Below are 18,318 nucleotides of genomic sequence, written 5' to 3' on the forward strand. Positions count from 1 at the left end.
TTCATCTCACGTATGTATATATTCCTACAAGTAGTGTTCTCATATCCCCTATATGTACATCCAAGCCATACATGTCTGTATGTATGCAGTTTATGCACTTGTAGACATATTGGCTAAATTTTTGCATTGCATTGCACACTTTATGCAAATTTATACATACACATATGAACACATAAGTATGTACATATATACAAATATGTAAATGCTTATTTAGTCATGTGCATTAATTTCTTCGTTTGCTTCCTGCTGGGAATAATTTCATATGAAGAAACATATACGTACATACATATGTACATATGTATGTGTTTATCAACCCCATTGTTGTTGTTCTTACTGCCATTCCTTTCCGCGGCGTCATATGCAGATATAAAATTATTCGCGGCTTCACACATACATATGTATATTATATATTTATATCATGTTTATATGAACGCTGTCAAGTTGATACACTCTGTAACAAAACTCCTTTAAAAACAAAAACAAGAAAAAACGTTAACTTCAGCTGCACCGAAGCTAATATACCCTTCACAGGTGCATTTCTTTTCGTAACTATGTGTTCAGTTTATACGGAAGCTACATGCTATGGTAATCCGATCTGAACAATTTTTTCGGAGATTAATTAAATTTCGTGAAGATACCACCTCAAATGTGAAAGTTGTCCATACAAGAACTTGATTCCGATCGTTCAGTTTATATGGCAGCTATATGTTAAAATGGTCCGATAACGGCAATTGAGCAGTTTTTTGAAGAGAAATGACGTTTGCAAAATTTCAAAACGATATCTTAAAAACTGAGGGACTAGTTCGTATATATACAGACAGACGGCCGGACAGACAGACTGACGGACATGGCTAAGTCGATTTGTTCATTTATGTAATTAAAATGAGTCGAAACAATTCTTTTGATATTTAGTGTTTCAAACAAGTAACACCAGCATTGAATTAATCAAGCGGGAACTCAAGTATATACGGACTTAGAGCTTCAATAAAACTGTCACATTTCATACGAATATATGTATGTACATATGTATATATTTTGGTATGTACATATGTATGTATGTATGAGGTAAACACATTTGTAAATAAATCTTGCGACGTGTTAAGTCGCAAGTACAGTTGCACTCGTCAAGCAAACCACGATGCATGAATAATAGCCACAAATAATGCTACTAAAAATATTTGCGGTAAAAATCTTATCGAAAATAATAATATTATTTTTATCCTAAATACTAGATTGAAAGTAAAACAAAACGTGCATCCAAACTTTATAAAAAATATTAAAAATAAGACAAGAAAAAAAAAGAAAAAAATTTAATTACTATAAGCCTATTAAAAATAAAACAAACATAAAATGTTTATTTTTTATATCGGATTGAAAAAAAAGTTAAGTTTGTAGCAAAAAAATTAAAAAAATAAATTTTGAATTTTAAATTATTTTGCAATTGATGGGTTTATGTTCTATCATCTTTGTAAAAGGAAAGCTTATTATTATTACTAATAAAACTTCAAGATTGTTTAACCGTTTGTGTTATCAGCATTTAAATTCTTTCAATTTAATTTAATTTTTAATTAAGCTCAGTTAGAAATAAGTAAGTATTTTCTTTTCATCTCTTTTCATTACAGTTTCTGCTTTGAAAAATTATATTTTTATTAAATTAATAATAACTACATAAAAATTACACCAATTTTCTAACTAAATTTTTTTTTTATTAATTTTTAAATCTAAATTAAATTTACTAATGTAAAATCGAAATTAAAAATTAATTTTTGAATTGAAATCTTTTTAATTCGTAAATATGCAGCCCTGCGATTTGTTTATATTTCGCTGATATTTTATGATTGAAGAAGCACTTATTGAAAATATAAGGATTCAAACTATTAAAAGGGCTAAACTTTTTTATGGGTCAATAGATATTTTGAAGAGCCACTGTGATCGCAACTGATCACTTTTCGAGAAAAAAAACACTTGACTTCACAAGAATCAACCCTTCTGACTCATCTGATGGAAGCAAATGGCGAATTTGGCCTATTCAACAACAATTAATAAGTCATCATAACAAATATAAATAATAATTCTAAAATGCAATGAAACCTCCAAAACATTAGGAAACTGTGAAGCACATGATCGCTTATCTCCACATTTCTTCACTGAATAAATAATAGATATGTATGCACTTTTATAAAAATAAATACTCGCGTAAATTTATATCTGGAAATTCATAAATGCAAACACATACAATATCCCGCAAGCATTTCGAGCTTACAAACTTGCTCATTTTACATTTGTATGTAGATATATATTTTTGATAAATACATTCAAGTGCTTTAGCACCCGTTTGGTTGGTAGTCATCGCTCACTTTAAGTGCTTTACGGGTGCAAACTCGGTGCAAGTGTACTTAGAAAGCAGCGCTGCCGTCACTAACATGTGTCGCGATTTTTTTTTGTTTATTTATTTATCACGTCTTGGCTTCGCGAAGTGAGAAAATGGAGAAAAAAAGCACAACATAAACCAACATTTTGTTTGCAAATTTATATTTTTGTTTTTTATTTTACTTTCTAAATCATAAGCAGACATGTATTTACATATGTACATATATGTATACGTTTGCATTTGCAGAAATATTTTTTATTATATTTTTCGTTTTTGTTTCTTGTAGATTTCCTTGTGCAATTTTTTGCTTCTCTTTTAATGAGCAAACTTTTGCAATTACTTCAACCGTAGAAATAATAAATTTTGAACCTCCAGTGCAAATGTAAGAAACTAGACGGCTTAAACTGGTTTGAGTTGTTATTTATTTCTATGTTCGTACACGCAAAGTTGGTTTTTGCAACGAACAAAATTTAGTCCAACTTTAAGCAAGAGTAAAGCATTAGAAGCGTGGAAAAGGTGATATGAAGTACGGAAATATGTATAGTTGCGTATATTTATATGACTTTAGTACAATTAATGCTCAGCCGCATTTTGAAAGGAAAATATTTTGTCTATAACCTTGAATAAAGCAGTCTTAATGGCAAAACTTCCTCAAAACCACTTTTAAAGTAAATTTGAATACAGCGAATGGTGTTCGCTTAAATTTTCAAATCAGAGTTATAATATTCTGTCACCTAAGTGCCGGTAAATAACTGCAGCAAAAAACCGGATTATTAGTCCTATGAATCATTGATTAAACAGGTTTAATTAGGAAACCCGAAAGAGATTAATGCTTTTTGTCGTATCATCATTTAATAAACTTGTGCAATAAAGTCATTATGACGCGACGTATTCTGCAATAAGCACATAATATACATATTTAATACTTCGCAGCATAACAGCTGCTCTTTGAAAAGGTTTAGATAACAATATTTTCCTCTATAGCATAGATGGAACATATGACCTCAATATTTGTAAATATACTGCTAATACGAATGGTTTTATGAGCTAAAAATAAAATATGATAAGTATGTGTATATAAACAAATAAAACAACACGAGTTGATATAAAAAAACATAACATCCATAGATATGTAAAATGAAATTACCTTATAATACTGTGGGAACAAGCAAATGTAAATGAGAAGTGTAGATAAAAACCCTACACAAATCCGTTTGCATGAACTGGATAGTTAATGTACGCCCGTGCGACGATGTTTGTTTTGTTTTTCATATAATGAATGAAGACTCTTGTGGCAAAGATGAATAAACGCACTTATACAACCTTTGCAAAATGTATTCGCAGCAAATTTTTGTTTTAAATTTCAAATATTTATTGGCACATGTATGTAATTATATTTTATGTGTCACGTAACGCTTCAAACAAAAGCGACCACGCACAATTAGACAATTGGATGCAATTGCATGTATCTATTTTGGGCAAAGTGGCCTTGGGTGCGATTTTTTGCACAGGAGTGGTGCAAATTTATTTATTGTTGTTAAATATGCACTACGTTTCGTTAAAATACTTATTGCAATTGTATTAATAAAAAATTCCAATTATATCACTTGTTTAGACAATTTATTAAAAGCTATTCGCCTTTGTTAGCTTTTAGCGTTACTAATTCTAAATTTTTACTTGTGCACTGCACCAATATACACAAACGATTTTTCTCAACTAACTCAACTTCACTCGCGCACAAACAATTCGTTATTATTGTATTATGACATCTCACAAACGCTTACAACATTTCTTGCCTTTTTTTTCTGAAGTATTTTTAATTTCTTTTGTTTAATTGCAGCCGACGGCGGAAAACTCCGTGCATTCACCGAATATGCATCGCCGAGGAATTTTCATTCAATGAAAAATCATTTCACCGTTTATTTTGCGCTTTTCTATGACGAATTGTCATTCGCTTCCAATCAGAATTGCAAACCCGCAGGGTTGCATTTTCGAGACTCGTTTGTAACAACAGGGTTGTATTTACATATTAAAATTTCAAAATATTGAAACATTTAGTTAACAAATTCGTCAAAACTCCCCAACTAAGCTTTGTATGCTGAAGCAATTCCTAAAACATATGGTGCGCAGATCTTAATCCTCATAACGCTCTTGAAAAAATGCCATTATGATTAAAAACACATATTTTTTCAGTTAAAATCTTAAAACTGCACTTTATTGTATTATCTACATTTAGAAAGCCCTGCAAAAATAAATAAGTTACACGATTAGTAAATTTTACTGCACGCCACACATTTCAGCACACTCACTTGGTAATCAAACCGTCTTTCTTGGCTAGACGCACAATGCAATCATCAGATTCGCCCATACGACGGATCTCACCGCAGATAGCGTAGGTCTTTGAGCCAACAGTCATGCGGCCGGTTTCGGGGTCAACATCAACAATGTTCAATTGCACTGAAGCATGATCCTTAGCGTGGATGATTCTGTTGGAAGCAGAGCTGTAAAACGACACAATAAAAAATTGCTTATTAGCAGGCTGCAAAAGCAAGTGGTGCTCCAATAGAGCTATGGAACACGTGTTCACATACCATTTCCTTGGGCAGTACAAATCTACAGACTCGCCGGCGTCGTTCTCCATTTTGCTACTGCAAATAAATACACAAATGTTTACTAAACACTTTAACACAAAATTTAGATATTAATTTGCAATTATTTCGCATTTATTGCTTACATTTAGTGAAATATATAAATTCGCTGACACTCGTCAATGGAGGCAGAAAAAGAAAGAAAGAAAGAGAAGGCGAAAATATTTTAGTTGGCTGCGCTGACAGTTGCGAAGTTGGTCGACGTTTTGTGGTGCGATGTTGCCATGTGTGAGTTTTGAATATTGAAATTTATGTGTAAATGAGATATATATGATAATAGATAAATATATATGTATTTATGTTATAATATTAATAAAAATATAAGTAAAATTATAATCGAAATCAAAAAGTAAACAAAAGCAAATAAAAGGAGCAAAACTTAATGAACATACATTCAATTGATCCTACATATTTGCGACAAGATGTATGTATGTAAGTGTTTTTAAATAATTAAATTAAGAATTGAGAATTGAATTTTTTTCTAAATAATAGTTACTTATAACGTATTTAATATATTTGTTATATTAGAATTATTAAATATTAAATATTTTTAAAAATATTTTTCTACTTCAAAATAAAAGCAGAGTGTGGCAACGCTACTTTAACTGTCACTTAAGATGATGTCTACTTTTAGGCACTGCGGCGAGCAGTTGTGCTTAGCAGTCAAAGTTGTCTGCAAGCAAAAATTCACTGTTTATTTGTTTTTAAAATAAAAGTTAATAAAAACACACCGTTAAATTTTATTATTCAACAGAATGAAATGAAATATGTAAAAAATGCGAGCATATGGTGCGTTTGTGTAAGATTTGGAAGAAAATATGCCTAAGGCAAATATTTTTACGGAGAAGTGAGTAAGGATAAGTGTAGCTAAATTAATAAAAATTAATAAATTATGCAATTTGAAAGCAAAATATATTTACATATGTATATAAAAAAATTATCAATATCCGCCAGCAAGCTTTGGAGAATCAATGATAAGCGCTGAACAGGTTAGTATTAAGTATATTACGCAAATAAATATATTGATTAAAAACTGCTAGCAACAACAACGACAACCCTTCTCAGCACATTATCACACGACAAAAACAAAAACAAAAAATACAAAAATTGCAATAACAAAAAAATTACAATAACAACAAAAAATACAAAAATCATAAGCAATAGAAAAAAAAACAAAAATACCGATAATGCAAAAACAACAAAAATCAACTTAAGGGATGTAAATGCCGTCGAAAAGCAACAAAAAACACATCGCGTGTTGAAAATGACGAGCAAAATCCACTGAACTTTTGACTCCTGTCGTCCTCGAAAGCGAACTGCCTACCCACCACCCTATCACAGCTTACACGGCATGCAGTTGCCATGATGCATTTGCACTCACTTTCAAAAGAAGGCAAACGGAATTTTAACGCTGCCTTACAGTTTTATAGCTCCGGCCAAATGACACCTCAGGCTGCAAGCTGGCTTGTACATAAATGCTTTGTCGAAATGTGCGCTAGGCCGATTGCCTCACTGATTGACTGACTACCATGCGGCGCTAACGCCGACGTCATATAGTGTTATATACATACATATGTATATGTATATGTATGTATATATAATACATATGTATGTATGTATATGCAAATGCCTGTGGAGCAGTGAAAGGCCGTAAAAATTCTGCCAACAATTTTGTAGTCTACTTTTAGGCGTGTACATTTCTCTTTCGCCTGCCGTTATATCCTAGCTTTTGTTGTTGTTTTTCCGTTGTCTGCTTGCATCCTAACATTCTTTCAGTCAGCCAGTCATTCATTTAGTCCATCACAAAGCTCTAACGCTGCTTGCTAGTGCAACTTCCGCTCTCATGCCTTGTCTACTTTGAGGCGTTCAAGCGTTGTATTGCTTTTGTCAAGCTGAAAAGTAAAGAATGAATTTGCTTAAAGTGAGTTTTGTGCAAATGAGTGCGCTTGAGCGTAAGCATTGTTGTTATTGTTGTATTTTTCGTTGTTTTTATGTATTTTTTTGTTGTTATTACTTATGTTTTTGTTGTTTTCTTTGTTTTTTGTTTTGTTTTTGCTCTTGTAAATGCTTTTTGATTGCACTGCACCTACCTTTGTTGGCATGAAAATGCATTTATTTTTGTTGTTGTCATATGTTTTTGTTTTTACAGCACTTTAGCATGCTTAAACGTCATTTACGTGGCAAAATCCGTTACTCATTGTTGACGTAAAAGTGTCGTCGTCGTCGCCGCATTCAATGAACTTTAAACAACTAAATGCTGTGTTGTGCAGAAAACGCTCAAGAAGGTGGCGAAGCGGAGGGTGGTGCGCTACGAAATCGTTTAGTTGGCTGGCGTACGTCATTGTTGCGTTTCAAATTTCATTGTGAAGTTGTTGTTGTGTTTTTCAGTTGGCTATTAATTTTCAAGTGCTGAAGAAGGTGCAATTGTGTGGGTTAATTTTGTTAGGGGACCTCAGGGGACATATGTTCTCCAGTTATGAAAACATACTTAATACTTACTTTAATCTAAAGCTTGACCTGTTAGAGATCCATAGTGAACAGTTTCTTTGAGCAATAATTCATCCCAAATTTAGTGAAGATATCTTGTCATATAAAAAAATGTTCCATACAAGGTCTTGCTTCTGGTATATCTGTATGCATGATAGCTATATGCTATTGTAGACCGATCTGAATAATTTCTTTTGAGATTGTAATGTTGCTTTAGAGAATAATCGATGTTAAATTTTGTGAAGATATCTCGGCCAATAAAAAGGTTTTCTTTACAAGCTCTTGATTTTGATCGTTCAGTTTGTATGGCAGCTATATGCTAAAGTGATCCGACATCGTCGATTACAACAAATAAGCAGCTTCTTGGGAATAAAAAGACGTGTTCAAAGTTTCAGATCGATATCTCCAAAACTGAATCGAAAATGTGTAATTATCGAAGAACTGTTAAAATTTGAATTTTCGCCGCAATGATGGCTTTCCAGAATTATCTCTAAAGAAATGTACATTTCAGAATGGCTAAAATATCGAAATAATAAACAAAATCCATTCGAAGATTACTTGACAAACATATCTAAGAAAGTCCTGTGAAAGTTTCATATCGATCGTTTCAGCCGTTTTCCTCACCGAGTCGGAAAACAACGTTTCGAATATTTCGTCGTTGTACAAGGTGCGTTCCAAAGTAAATAGGACTTGCGGCCAACGAGCTAAAACACTCGTTCGACATGCTTTTGGACCGTGCAAAAAGCTGTATTGAAGCAGAAGAAGACTATTTTGAATAAAATAAATTGATTTTTCTGAAAAAACTATTTTTTCTGTTTTTGTTATTAAAGTCCTGTTTATTTTGGAACACACGAGCACGACGGCTCTTCGACATTTGCCATGCTGTGAAGGTACTTTTTGAAGTATCCGTGACCGGATAACAGCTAAGTTGTGTAAAAGTCGACTTGTTTGAATTTACAGCTTGTCCATAAGCTTCGGTCTTTTATTAGTCTGGCCGTCCATTTGCCGTGACTCTCATTCTCCCATCTTCATTGCTATGTTATTGTAACTTTATTTGTTCTATTGCGGTCTTGTTATTTTTGGATGTTTTTTTTAGCTCCCACAGCTTTTTCTGTTCGCATGCCAAAAGGTCAGTTGGGGCATTAGCGCTTATAACTAATATTGCATCGCCTGACACTGTTCGGTAGGCTGACGCAACTCTGAGAGCTGTGAAGCGGTTCACTCTGGTCACTATCTTACGGCGGTTTCCTTTTTAAGCACGTCTGCACAGATCTCATTTGCGTATAATAGGACGTTGATTGTCATCAAAATTAGGAGTTTTCTCTTTTCTCTGGGTCCACCTATGTTGGCCATTAATCTGATCAGTTGGGAGCTGATATTCGCTGCCTTTCCTGCGGCATGCTGGATTTGTACCCAGAAGGTTAATCTGTGGTTCAGCCTTACACTTATGTAGCTTACTGCTTTTTGTGTCCTAAAAATATCCGTAGTCGTTTGCATACTTATCTCGAGGGGTGTGTGTTATTTTCTAGCACTAGTAGCTCTGTTTCTTTCCGTAGCGAGCTGGAGATTGTGTGCGTCGAGCCATGCTGGCGTTCGTATCATGACCTGATTAAGCTCGCTTCGCTCTGCTTCTGTGTCTCTTGCTGTAATTGCTGCTGCAATGTCGTCCGCGTAGCCAATTAAGTACGATTCGTCTAGTATTTCAAGTTTTAGTATAGCGTCATAGCTGATATTCCACAATTCTGGGCCTAGAATGGATCCTTGTGCTGCTCTTGACGAATTCCGGATACGGCTAAAATGAGTAAAGAAATACAAAGTGGCTTTCGAGTAAGTTTTTTGCATGGGGTTACTTAGCAATCTTGCCGTCGAGAAATCAAATGGAACGTTTTGAAAAACTCGCAAATTTTACTTTCAGTACGTTCAGTTCATACGGAAATCGGCTTAAAGTCTGAGATCCCTGCTAAAGACTTCTGTAAGACTCGAGCAAATTCAAGTCAATATATGGTTTCTTTCAAAATGGTTCAGAAAACCAACAAATCCACTCATTCTTGGGAAGAACCGTCAATACATTTCTGTAGAAAACGGGACCGAAGATGAAACGATCCGCTAGAGGACGGCGGTACAAAAAAGGTCATTATGACGGAAATAGGTCTATATACTGATCAAGAATGACTCGGACTGAATCAATAACATTTGTTTTTAAAGAATCAGTGTTTGAAAATCATCGCGTTGGCATCCGAGAGCTAACAAAAGATCTCAACATTTTTCTATAGATCGCACCAATACATGTCGGTTAATATCTTGGGTATTAAGTGTGTCAATGCTAGGCTCGTACCTAAAGACCTGACATTTTTTCAAAAACTACGTCGGTAGGGGCTCGCTGCGCTGTGCACAACGGGAACAACTTCAACGGCGGGACTTGAACTGGTACTAAATCTGCCATCTATAGACCTCTTTGCTGGAAACTGCGGAGCAAAATCGAACGGCTACTGGCAGCAGAAGATTTCACATATAGAACTTTCGGAAATGATCCCACTTTTCAACTGGCAAAGAATGTTCAAAATAAACATGGAAAAGGAGGCTGGCGTAAAGGTATGTTAGCTACGGGCAACGCTCTAAACATCTATACAGATAGCTCGAAAATGAACGAAAGAGTTGGTCCGGGAATACACTGTCCAGAGTTAGGCATAAGGCAACCTTTTAAGTTGCCGGACCACTACAGTAAATTTCAAGCTGAGGTCTTTGCTTTGCGAAAGCCACGAAGCTGGCACCTGCAGACAATCCCAGACAGCCCAGTCGACAGCCAAGAAACAATCAAGGCGGTAATCTCGTATTGCATATCGGCCGGAAGTTTTTTGGGAAGCAAGGCAGCAGTGGGAAAGTGTTGCCAAAAGCAAGCAACTTCACTTCTACTGGGACTTCTACACTGCCAGGCCCCAAAGGCACGTGTGGACGAGATTGCCACGAATGGTGTACGGCTAACATCCGAAAACGTGATCAACATTGGGAAACCCAGGCATTGGTTATATGATGATATCGACAGAAGCATGGTTAAGAATATCAAAACCCGATAGAACGAGCTGCCAGGGTGAAAAACTGCAAAAGTTATGTGCAAAACGATAGGTCAGCAGTGCGCAAAATTCCTATTGGCAAACTATAGAAAAGTCTGTAGGAACATGATGAAAATACTAACTGATCACTGTCTGGTGGCGACACACGCTCGCAGGGTTGGGCTGACAGATCGAGAAGACAGCAGGAAATATCTAGAACACGGTACCAGGGAAACAATGGATCGTCTCCTGTGCACTTGTCCCGCATTGGCAAGACTACGCTGTAAGCATCTGGGGACCCGGTGTGATACACATCGAGGCATCGATGGTGAGGCCGCAGAGTCTATTAAAATTCGCGTCAAGCGCAGGTATCCTAAAAGATGACTACTCCTCTTGGACCTAGAAACTGAACTCCATCTGGTATCGCAAAGGACTAAAACTGGTCTATGTGTGGCTTATTGGAATACCAGATGAACCTAACCTAACGAGGACCTAACAAGATGAGACTTATAAGAAGTGATAGAAAATTGGATTAGGCATGCTTGTATTGGCTTAAAAGAAGCTTATTTGAAGGCTAAAATCTGAAAATGTTTTTTATCAGTCCAGGTTGATCAGAGCGGGGGCTTGGATTTGTTTAATCACTTTTCACTCCTAGCTAAAGGCATAAAAAGCGCTTGGTGGAGCTTAAACAAGTTTGTACTAGTTTTAAAACGTAGAGTGGTTCCAAAGTGGGTTCGGTCCAAGCCAATTTTTTTTCATCAAAGTTCATTTTAGCTTTTTTAACCTCACTTAAACACCCAGTCTTGGTGCGAAGAAGAACTAAATAACTGCACACGTAATGCACGTGACATTTCTGACATAAACTTGCACAACTAACGAACGACGATCAACAAGCCGACGCACGTAAGAGCTCGGTAACATTATCATCATTTTTATGCAGTGATTCAATTTTTACTTTTGCCTACATACCTATATACATAAGTATATAGATATATGTATGTACATATGTACGTCTCCACGTAGAACCTACAGCATAATCCCAAGAGAGCTGTGCGAGAAAAAATTATGAAAATAATGAACCGACAGACCGCAGAAACTCGTCTGAAAATGGAGCAAACAACGGAAGCGTCAACTATGACGGACAGACCGGTGCGGCGGCAAATGCAACGGATGCCACACAAACAAAAACAAAATCACAGTCGCACAAACAAATGTTGCAACAATCAATGCAACACTGTACGACAAAGATGCGCAAAAAGTGGGGAAAAAATCGCATGCGGTGACTGGAAAATTATGACAGCCAACATTTTATTTCCAGCCAACTTAGCTACATATTATTTAAGCTGCATGCACTCTTCTATGTATATACATACATACATACATATGTACACTTCTCAATTCCAATGGTGGCAATTAAATGTGGGTAATTAAATGGTAGATGTTGCATGCAACATTTAATCAACAACATAGATGACAACGGCAGCGACAGCATGAGAGGCGACCGTTGGAGCCCACTTATGTAATAACATCTAAGTGGATGCCTCTGTGTGCTCGAGATAAATATGATATATATTTATATCTGTGTGTGGTTGTCAAGTGGGCTGGGCGGTAGACCAGAAATAGAAGCTACTTAGCTTGTAGTGCCACTGCGTTAGCGCCTAGAATGTACAGATTATTAGAGATTACAGCATAAAAATGTAATTAGAGGACAAGGGATTTTACTAAGGTTCCTAGGATTAATAAAATCGAGATCTGGAATCTTTTAAAGTGAAACGATAGAGAATAAAGGATCCTGCCAATATTCCTCTTGTCAGTAAGTTTCAGATCTGGAAGTCTTTAAAGGCGATGACTATAAAACTTTAATAGAGCAAGAAGGTTTCTGCCAATGTTCCTGACTTGATTACTCATAGATTACCAAACTCTCTTCCGAATTTATACTAAGACATTTAGAAAGGAGTTTTTCATAGGGGGAGTTTTTTACGTGTCGGGTCCCAAGCCCAGCGCACAACCCTGAGTAGGGATGGTTCGATTTCTCACTTTACCTCGCCTTCAGACGGATGTTCTTTGGCTATACAGAGGCTACTTGATGTAACACCGAAAGTCGTGAGTTGCTTGAGCCATCGGTGATCGTTTTTAGTCACTCCCAAGTGAATGGCACTGAGACTTTCCTCACTTGCGTGAACGTCTACATATGACATGAAAAGTTCTGCGGAAGATTTATGATCCTTTGCGCGTTGGCCACGGCGAATATCGCATCGATGGAACGATGAGCTGTATGGGATATACGACGCCATTGACATAGTTCAGCGCATCAAAAAGCAGCGGTTACACTGGCTAGGTCATGTCGTCCGAATGGACAAAAACACTCCAGCTCTGGCAAGGCAGTACACGCCAGGGGAAGCAGAAAGAGAGGAAGACCTCCACTCCGTTGGAAAGACCAGTTGGAGAAAAACATGGCTTCGCTTGGAATCTCCAATTGGCGTCAAACAGCGAAAAGGAAAAACGACTGGCGTCATGTTTTATATCTCATTAAATCTTCGATTACAAAAACCTTTGTAGATTACCCTACATTAATTGACTTGAATACCATAAATAACTGTAACTCTTACTTAAACCAATTTCTATCTAAACTGAGTTAGGTTCTCTGCAAAGTTCCTTCGATAGTCTAGCGAAAATGCCTTGAGACGAGTTTAAGTAATTATGCTCCCTTTTTCAGTCAAATTCCAGTAGCACCGCTCCTGAAGAAGTCATAAGTCATGGAAGGTTTCAACTGTTTGTTGACTTTACATTTTCTAGAAAAATTATTTCGAATCTTCAAACTTTCTAGATCTGTCCAGTCAAGTTTCAAGCGCCTCGGGAATAAATCACCGCAATACTTTTTCCTTGGAAACCACGAAATCTGTTAGGGTTTTTTTTTACCAATGAGGGTGAAACATCTTTTCTTTTTGGTAACCACTTGCTGCCAGGCCCGAACAATCTAGATGGATGCGTAAAACTTTCCAATTTCTCTCTTACTTTCGAAATCTGTCTGATTCTGAAGGATTTGCCTCTTCAGACAATACAATTGTTGGCCGTAACAGAGCGGCTCGTGGTAGATGCCTTCAATCCCATGAAACATTAAACCTGACCAAGAATATATTTGATTGACCATCTTTTGGGTTGGCTTAGCGCTATTCAACCACGACTGTTTTCGCTTGTCGTTGTCGTAAATCTAGTTTTCATTACCAGTGGTCACTCTCTTTATAAATGGATCGATTTTGCTACAATTGAGCGTCACCTTGTGTTCGGGTACGCGTCAACCTCTTTAACAGGAGTACGTATAACTGTGATTGAATCAGTTCAATGAAACTTTACTAATATTTTTTTCTCGAGATCTATGTCTTTATTGTCTTTAAGGGTGTTATAGATTTTTATTTAGTATTGGACTATGTTTAAGATTCGTGTGGCATAACGACTTTATGAAGTCGGTTGCATCGGTGTGAAACTTTAGTGTGACGATTGAAAACGTCCACAGATCTTAGCAAGAGAGAGTATATAAAAGGAGGATAAAAATGTCGAACAAAGAATTTTTCGAGAGATCGTTGCAGACATGCCTCGTACTGGACGACCTTCGACCTCTTCAACTGATGAAAATATTAAAAAAGGGAAAGACATGGTGTTAGAAAATCGTCAAGCAAGTGTTGGAGAGATAGCAAGAGAGCTCCAAATCTCTCGCGAGTCCGTCCGAATAATTTTGACGGATATTTTGGGTATGAAACGCATTTTTGCTCAACTCGTTCCGACAAAGCTGAAGTTTTTTTCAAAATGAGTACCGTAAACATGTCTCTTTGGACATGCGAATTCCGATTCCATATTCATGGAGAGCATTATAACTGCCGATGAGACATGGGTTTATGAGTTAGACGTGCAAACAACTCAACAATCAGCGGAGTGCAGGAAAAAAAAAAGCTGAAAGCAAAAACAACACGCCAAAGCCACTCAAAAAAAGAAAGAAGATGTCTGTCTAACATTCTTTAAAGCAGATAAACCGACTAAATATGCAGTTCAACACATTTCTAAAAACTTTCCTCCTTGTAGGGTTCTATGGCGGTAGATAACATTGTTGTAGTAATATTATTAGTTGAAATATATGTAGTTTCTTTGGAAGTAAATGTTTACACTTTCACAACTGCTGTGTATTCAAAATTTTTTCGCATAATTTCCGAGAAAATTGCTCGTAAAATTGCTCTCGCCATTAAAGTGTCTCACGCATCATTTTCCGAATAAAAACAACATAGGTAATTATATAATTCTAGTGAGCAGCATGGCGTTCAGTAACAAGTCTCGCATTGTCATAGAACAGAATAGCAAAAGAATTGCTTGAGAAATGCTGATAAGGCAAGAAAAATGCGCAATGTTTGGCGAGGCGCAAGGGCGTTCGTGTTGCTCGTGCACCAAGCAACTTTGTGTGTAGCAAAAAATTATAGCTGAAGAGTCGTACACTTGCAATCAGAGAATAACTAGTGCAACAACAACTGAATTACAAATACAGTGAAATTCTCCACTGCGGACAGTTCTTATGAGCCGACACCTTCAATAACCGGATAAACTTCGTGAACACAACATTTTCATTAATATTTTCATACAAAACCAATTCCTATAAACGGATATGATTACGCTTCAATGACCGGACACTAATTTGGTAGTATTTCGTTCAAATTATCTCTGATAACTGGACAAGATTTCATAAAATGTGTAAAAAAAAATGACAGTTTGTAATTACCGTTTAAAACACACCCCCCATATGTTGACAGCTTCCATAGCCGGGCAAAAACACTGCGCCGGTGGCCGGTTATGAAGAATTTCACTGGATATGGCTGACAGTACTGACTAGGAATTCTCTTCGAGTAAAAGGGGTTGTCACAGGAGAGATAATAAAGAATTTTAGACCGCTTGGGGCGTATACTGGGAAAATTGTTCGAAATTTACTCCAAATGCGAAACTTCAATACTGCAGAGAGCGAAAGTAAAATTTTAATTGACTGCTTCCGTTAAAATTTTACCAAATTAAATAACAGGTTGTCAAAAAAGTCTTGCGGTATTTTCGCTAGTTGGCGCTGAAAGCACGTAGTTCTAATTTTATTCGTCGCATCGTGTCATGCTATACCTTTTGCGGTATTTTCGTTAGTTGGCGCTAAAAGCGCACAGCGATGGTTTCAACGTTTTCGTTCTGGTGTAGAGGTGGTCGAAGATGCGCCACGCTCCGGAAGGCCTGTCATCGAAAATTGCGATAAAATCGCTGAATTGGTCGAATGAGACCGGCATAGTAGCAGCCGTAGCATCGGTCAAGAGCTGGGCATGAGTCATCAAAAATTCATTTAAATTTCAATAAAAAAAAAAAAAAAATAATTCAACAAAAATACCGCGAGACTTTTTTGACAACCCATTACTTAATTAAGAAGACCTGTTTAATATTATAATAATATGGGGATCCATGTTGGATACATAGTTAGCCCCTATGGTGATCAAGCTAATGCTTTTTTTGATGGTTTAATACTATCAGGGCTGAGACCTCGATTAATAAAAAAAACTGTTTCTTTCGATTTTGGGGACTAAAACGTATTCTAACTGTGATGGCATTCCGTTTCAAGCCCACCACAAGTATATTGCATATTGAATCTCTCTTTTGGAGTTGTTTGTAAATTGATGCTGCCAAAGTGATGCTGGTAGTATTAGAGTCACTACTTTTATAGGGAACAAGCGAACAGGGTACTTCATTAATCTAACCTTGTATAAAGTTCTAATTCAAAACAAAAAATGTTAAATTCTCCAACTTAACATTTACCACATTCTTACTGATAATCTACTCAGAGGCCATAAAGAACTATTGAGAAGCTCACTTTACCATGTAAAATAACCGTAAGGACCCGGACTTTTATACGGTCAAGCACTGACAAAACGGCAGTATAACTCCAAATTACTTTAGAAATGCTTTCTGCGGCTAAAATAACAATAACAATATTTTTTGATAAATACAATATATTAAACCAATTTACCGACATAAACTTGTTTTGATGATTGCAAAACATTAACCTCAAACTTTGTTACCACACTGAGCAAGAAAACGGTTATTTCAGGGTTAAAAACTAGAAAACATATTTCCAAAGTCATGAAATTAATCTGAGCAATTCAAAAACACTTAGACAACTATCAATTAATTTTATAGGAACTGATCAAATTTGATCCGGACTGTTCCATGTTAAGGACGTGTTGAGGGCTAAAAACTGGAAAAAAATATTTTCAAAGACATAAAACTATTTTGAGAAATTAAAAAATTCTAAAAAAGACTATGAATTAATTCTATACCACCTGATCAAATTTGACCCGGACTGTTCCATTTTAACTGCGTGCGCAAACCGATCGTTAAAATTGTTTTTCCAGATTGGCACCAACTTTTTATGATTGTAAGAAATATGATCTCCATATGTCAATAAATGTGTGATTTTCAGCTGTCTGTTTACGACGCGAAAAGCTTGTCTGCGATTTTTACCATGAAAAAATTTAACAGCGAATTTGTTTAAGTTTTGTGTTTTCTATGGAATCACGGTTAAAAACTCATTGAAAATGTTACAGAAGTGTTTTGGGTATTCTACTTTATCACGAACACAAGTATTTGAGTGGCAAAAAATATTCAGTGAAGGTCGAGAAGTTAAGTAAAACTTGCCTCATACGATTCGTCCATTCATCTCTGTTTAAGATCGAAAAAGTTAAAAACCAGTGCTTTAAAAACGTCGTGTTGGTAACAGAGAGATAGCAGAGGATCTCAACATTTTTTAGGGATCCACTTAACACATTTCGGTTAATGTTTTGGGTATAAAGTGATCTCAAGATTAGATTGGTACCAAAAAACATGAACCTTTAGCAAATACAGCGCCGAGTAGAGGTCGGAAGAGAGATGTTTGACAAAGCAGCTGAGGCATTACATTCATTAAATGCATCATTATTGGTGATGAGACATGGATTTATGAATATGACGTCGAAACTGTTCAATAATCTAACTGATGGCGCTCAAAAAATAAACTGAAACCGAAAAACCCCAATTTCGCTGAAGCTATAGAAGGCCAACCCAACCGAAGTCTATAATAAGTCCATGAAATATTTGATCGGATTTTTATTAAAATGAGTGAAAGCATAGTTTTTTTTGTCAGTTGTGATCAAATTGAATAAGATTCTAAAAAACATTTTTGAACAAAATTATCTATTATAATCAAGTATGATCTTAATGCCTGTGCCTTGGTTATCTTCTTCGTTTAAGGAAGTCAAATGTCTCATTTGCTTCCAAAAAGTGTTTGTTTAGTTTGATCAGAAGTGTATGATTTGGAAGAGCCGCAAACTATCACTACAGTTACAAAAATGCTGGCGAATCCAGCAATATGGTAATTATATTCCTAGTACCATGTTTAAACCGAGTTCAAGTCCTTTACTTAAGAAGTCCACACACAGTCACAGTCATTGATAAAGCTAGTTAGAGACAAGTAACCAAAAGGTAAATATCGGTCGAACTTAAGAGAAATGGTGATTATATCCACAACTTTATATCGATACAAAGTCTTCACTCAAGAAGTCGGCAAAACTGCGTAGCAATCTGTAGATTAAGAAACAGAGCCTGGGATATGATTATCTTGGTAGGGAACGGATCGACTCCTTAGCAATTAGTTTGATTCTCTGGTTCTCTAGGCCTATGTGAGTTCTTGAAAAAGATAGAAGGGTACAATAGACCATAG

At 36.1% G+C, this 18,318-nt stretch overlaps 2 protein-coding genes and 1 long non-coding RNA gene across 8 annotated transcripts in view; 1 reads left to right on the forward strand and 2 right to left on the reverse strand.

The window, feature by feature from the left end:
- Window positions 1-4,458, reverse strand: part of LOC120768018 — a 65,049-nt gene extending 60,591 nt beyond the window's left edge. For both annotated transcript variants that reach the window (XM_040094474.1, XM_040094476.1), the window contains exon 1: window positions 3,519-4,458. The gene's annotated coding sequence lies outside the window, so the exon portion shown is untranslated. The remainder of the gene's footprint in view (window positions 1-3,518) is intronic.
- A 97-nt stretch (window positions 4,459-4,555) lies between these two features.
- LOC120768019 (40S ribosomal protein S21) lies at window positions 4,556-5,193 on the reverse strand. 2 transcript variants are annotated; one of them, XM_040094478.1, is made up of 4 exons: window positions 5,106-5,192; window positions 4,963-5,019; window positions 4,681-4,872; window positions 4,556-4,613 (listed from the first exon to the last, which is right to left on the reverse strand). In XM_040094478.1, exons 2-4 carry the CDS (start codon window positions 5,010-5,012, stop codon window positions 4,604-4,606), a joined length of 252 nt encoding a protein of 83 aa, XP_039950412.1. In that variant the 5' UTR covers window positions 5,013-5,019; window positions 5,106-5,192; the 3' UTR covers window positions 4,556-4,603. The 2 variants fall into 2 exon arrangements, with proteins under 2 accessions (XP_039950412.1, XP_039950413.1); XM_040094479.1 differs by lacking the exon at window positions 4,556-4,613 and having other exon boundaries at window positions 4,677-4,872; window positions 5,106-5,193.
- Window positions 5,194-5,556: 363 nt separating this feature from the next.
- LOC120769585 overlaps window positions 5,557-18,318 on the forward strand; it is a 49,107-nt gene continuing 36,345 nt past the window's right edge. For 2 of the 4 annotated variants that reach the window (XR_005704857.1, XR_005704860.1), the window contains exon 1: window positions 5,559-6,008. This is a non-coding gene — a long non-coding RNA (uncharacterized LOC120769585). Of the gene's footprint in view, window positions 6,009-18,318 lie in introns of all 4 variants that reach the window. The other 2 variants (XR_005704861.1, XR_005704858.1) reach the window with 2 other exon arrangements.

The sequence above is a fragment of the Bactrocera tryoni genome, chromosome 2 (assembly GCF_016617805.1).
Source record: "Bactrocera tryoni isolate S06 chromosome 2, CSIRO_BtryS06_freeze2, whole genome shotgun sequence".
Taxonomy (NCBI): Eukaryota; Metazoa; Arthropoda; class Insecta; order Diptera; family Tephritidae; genus Bactrocera; species Bactrocera tryoni.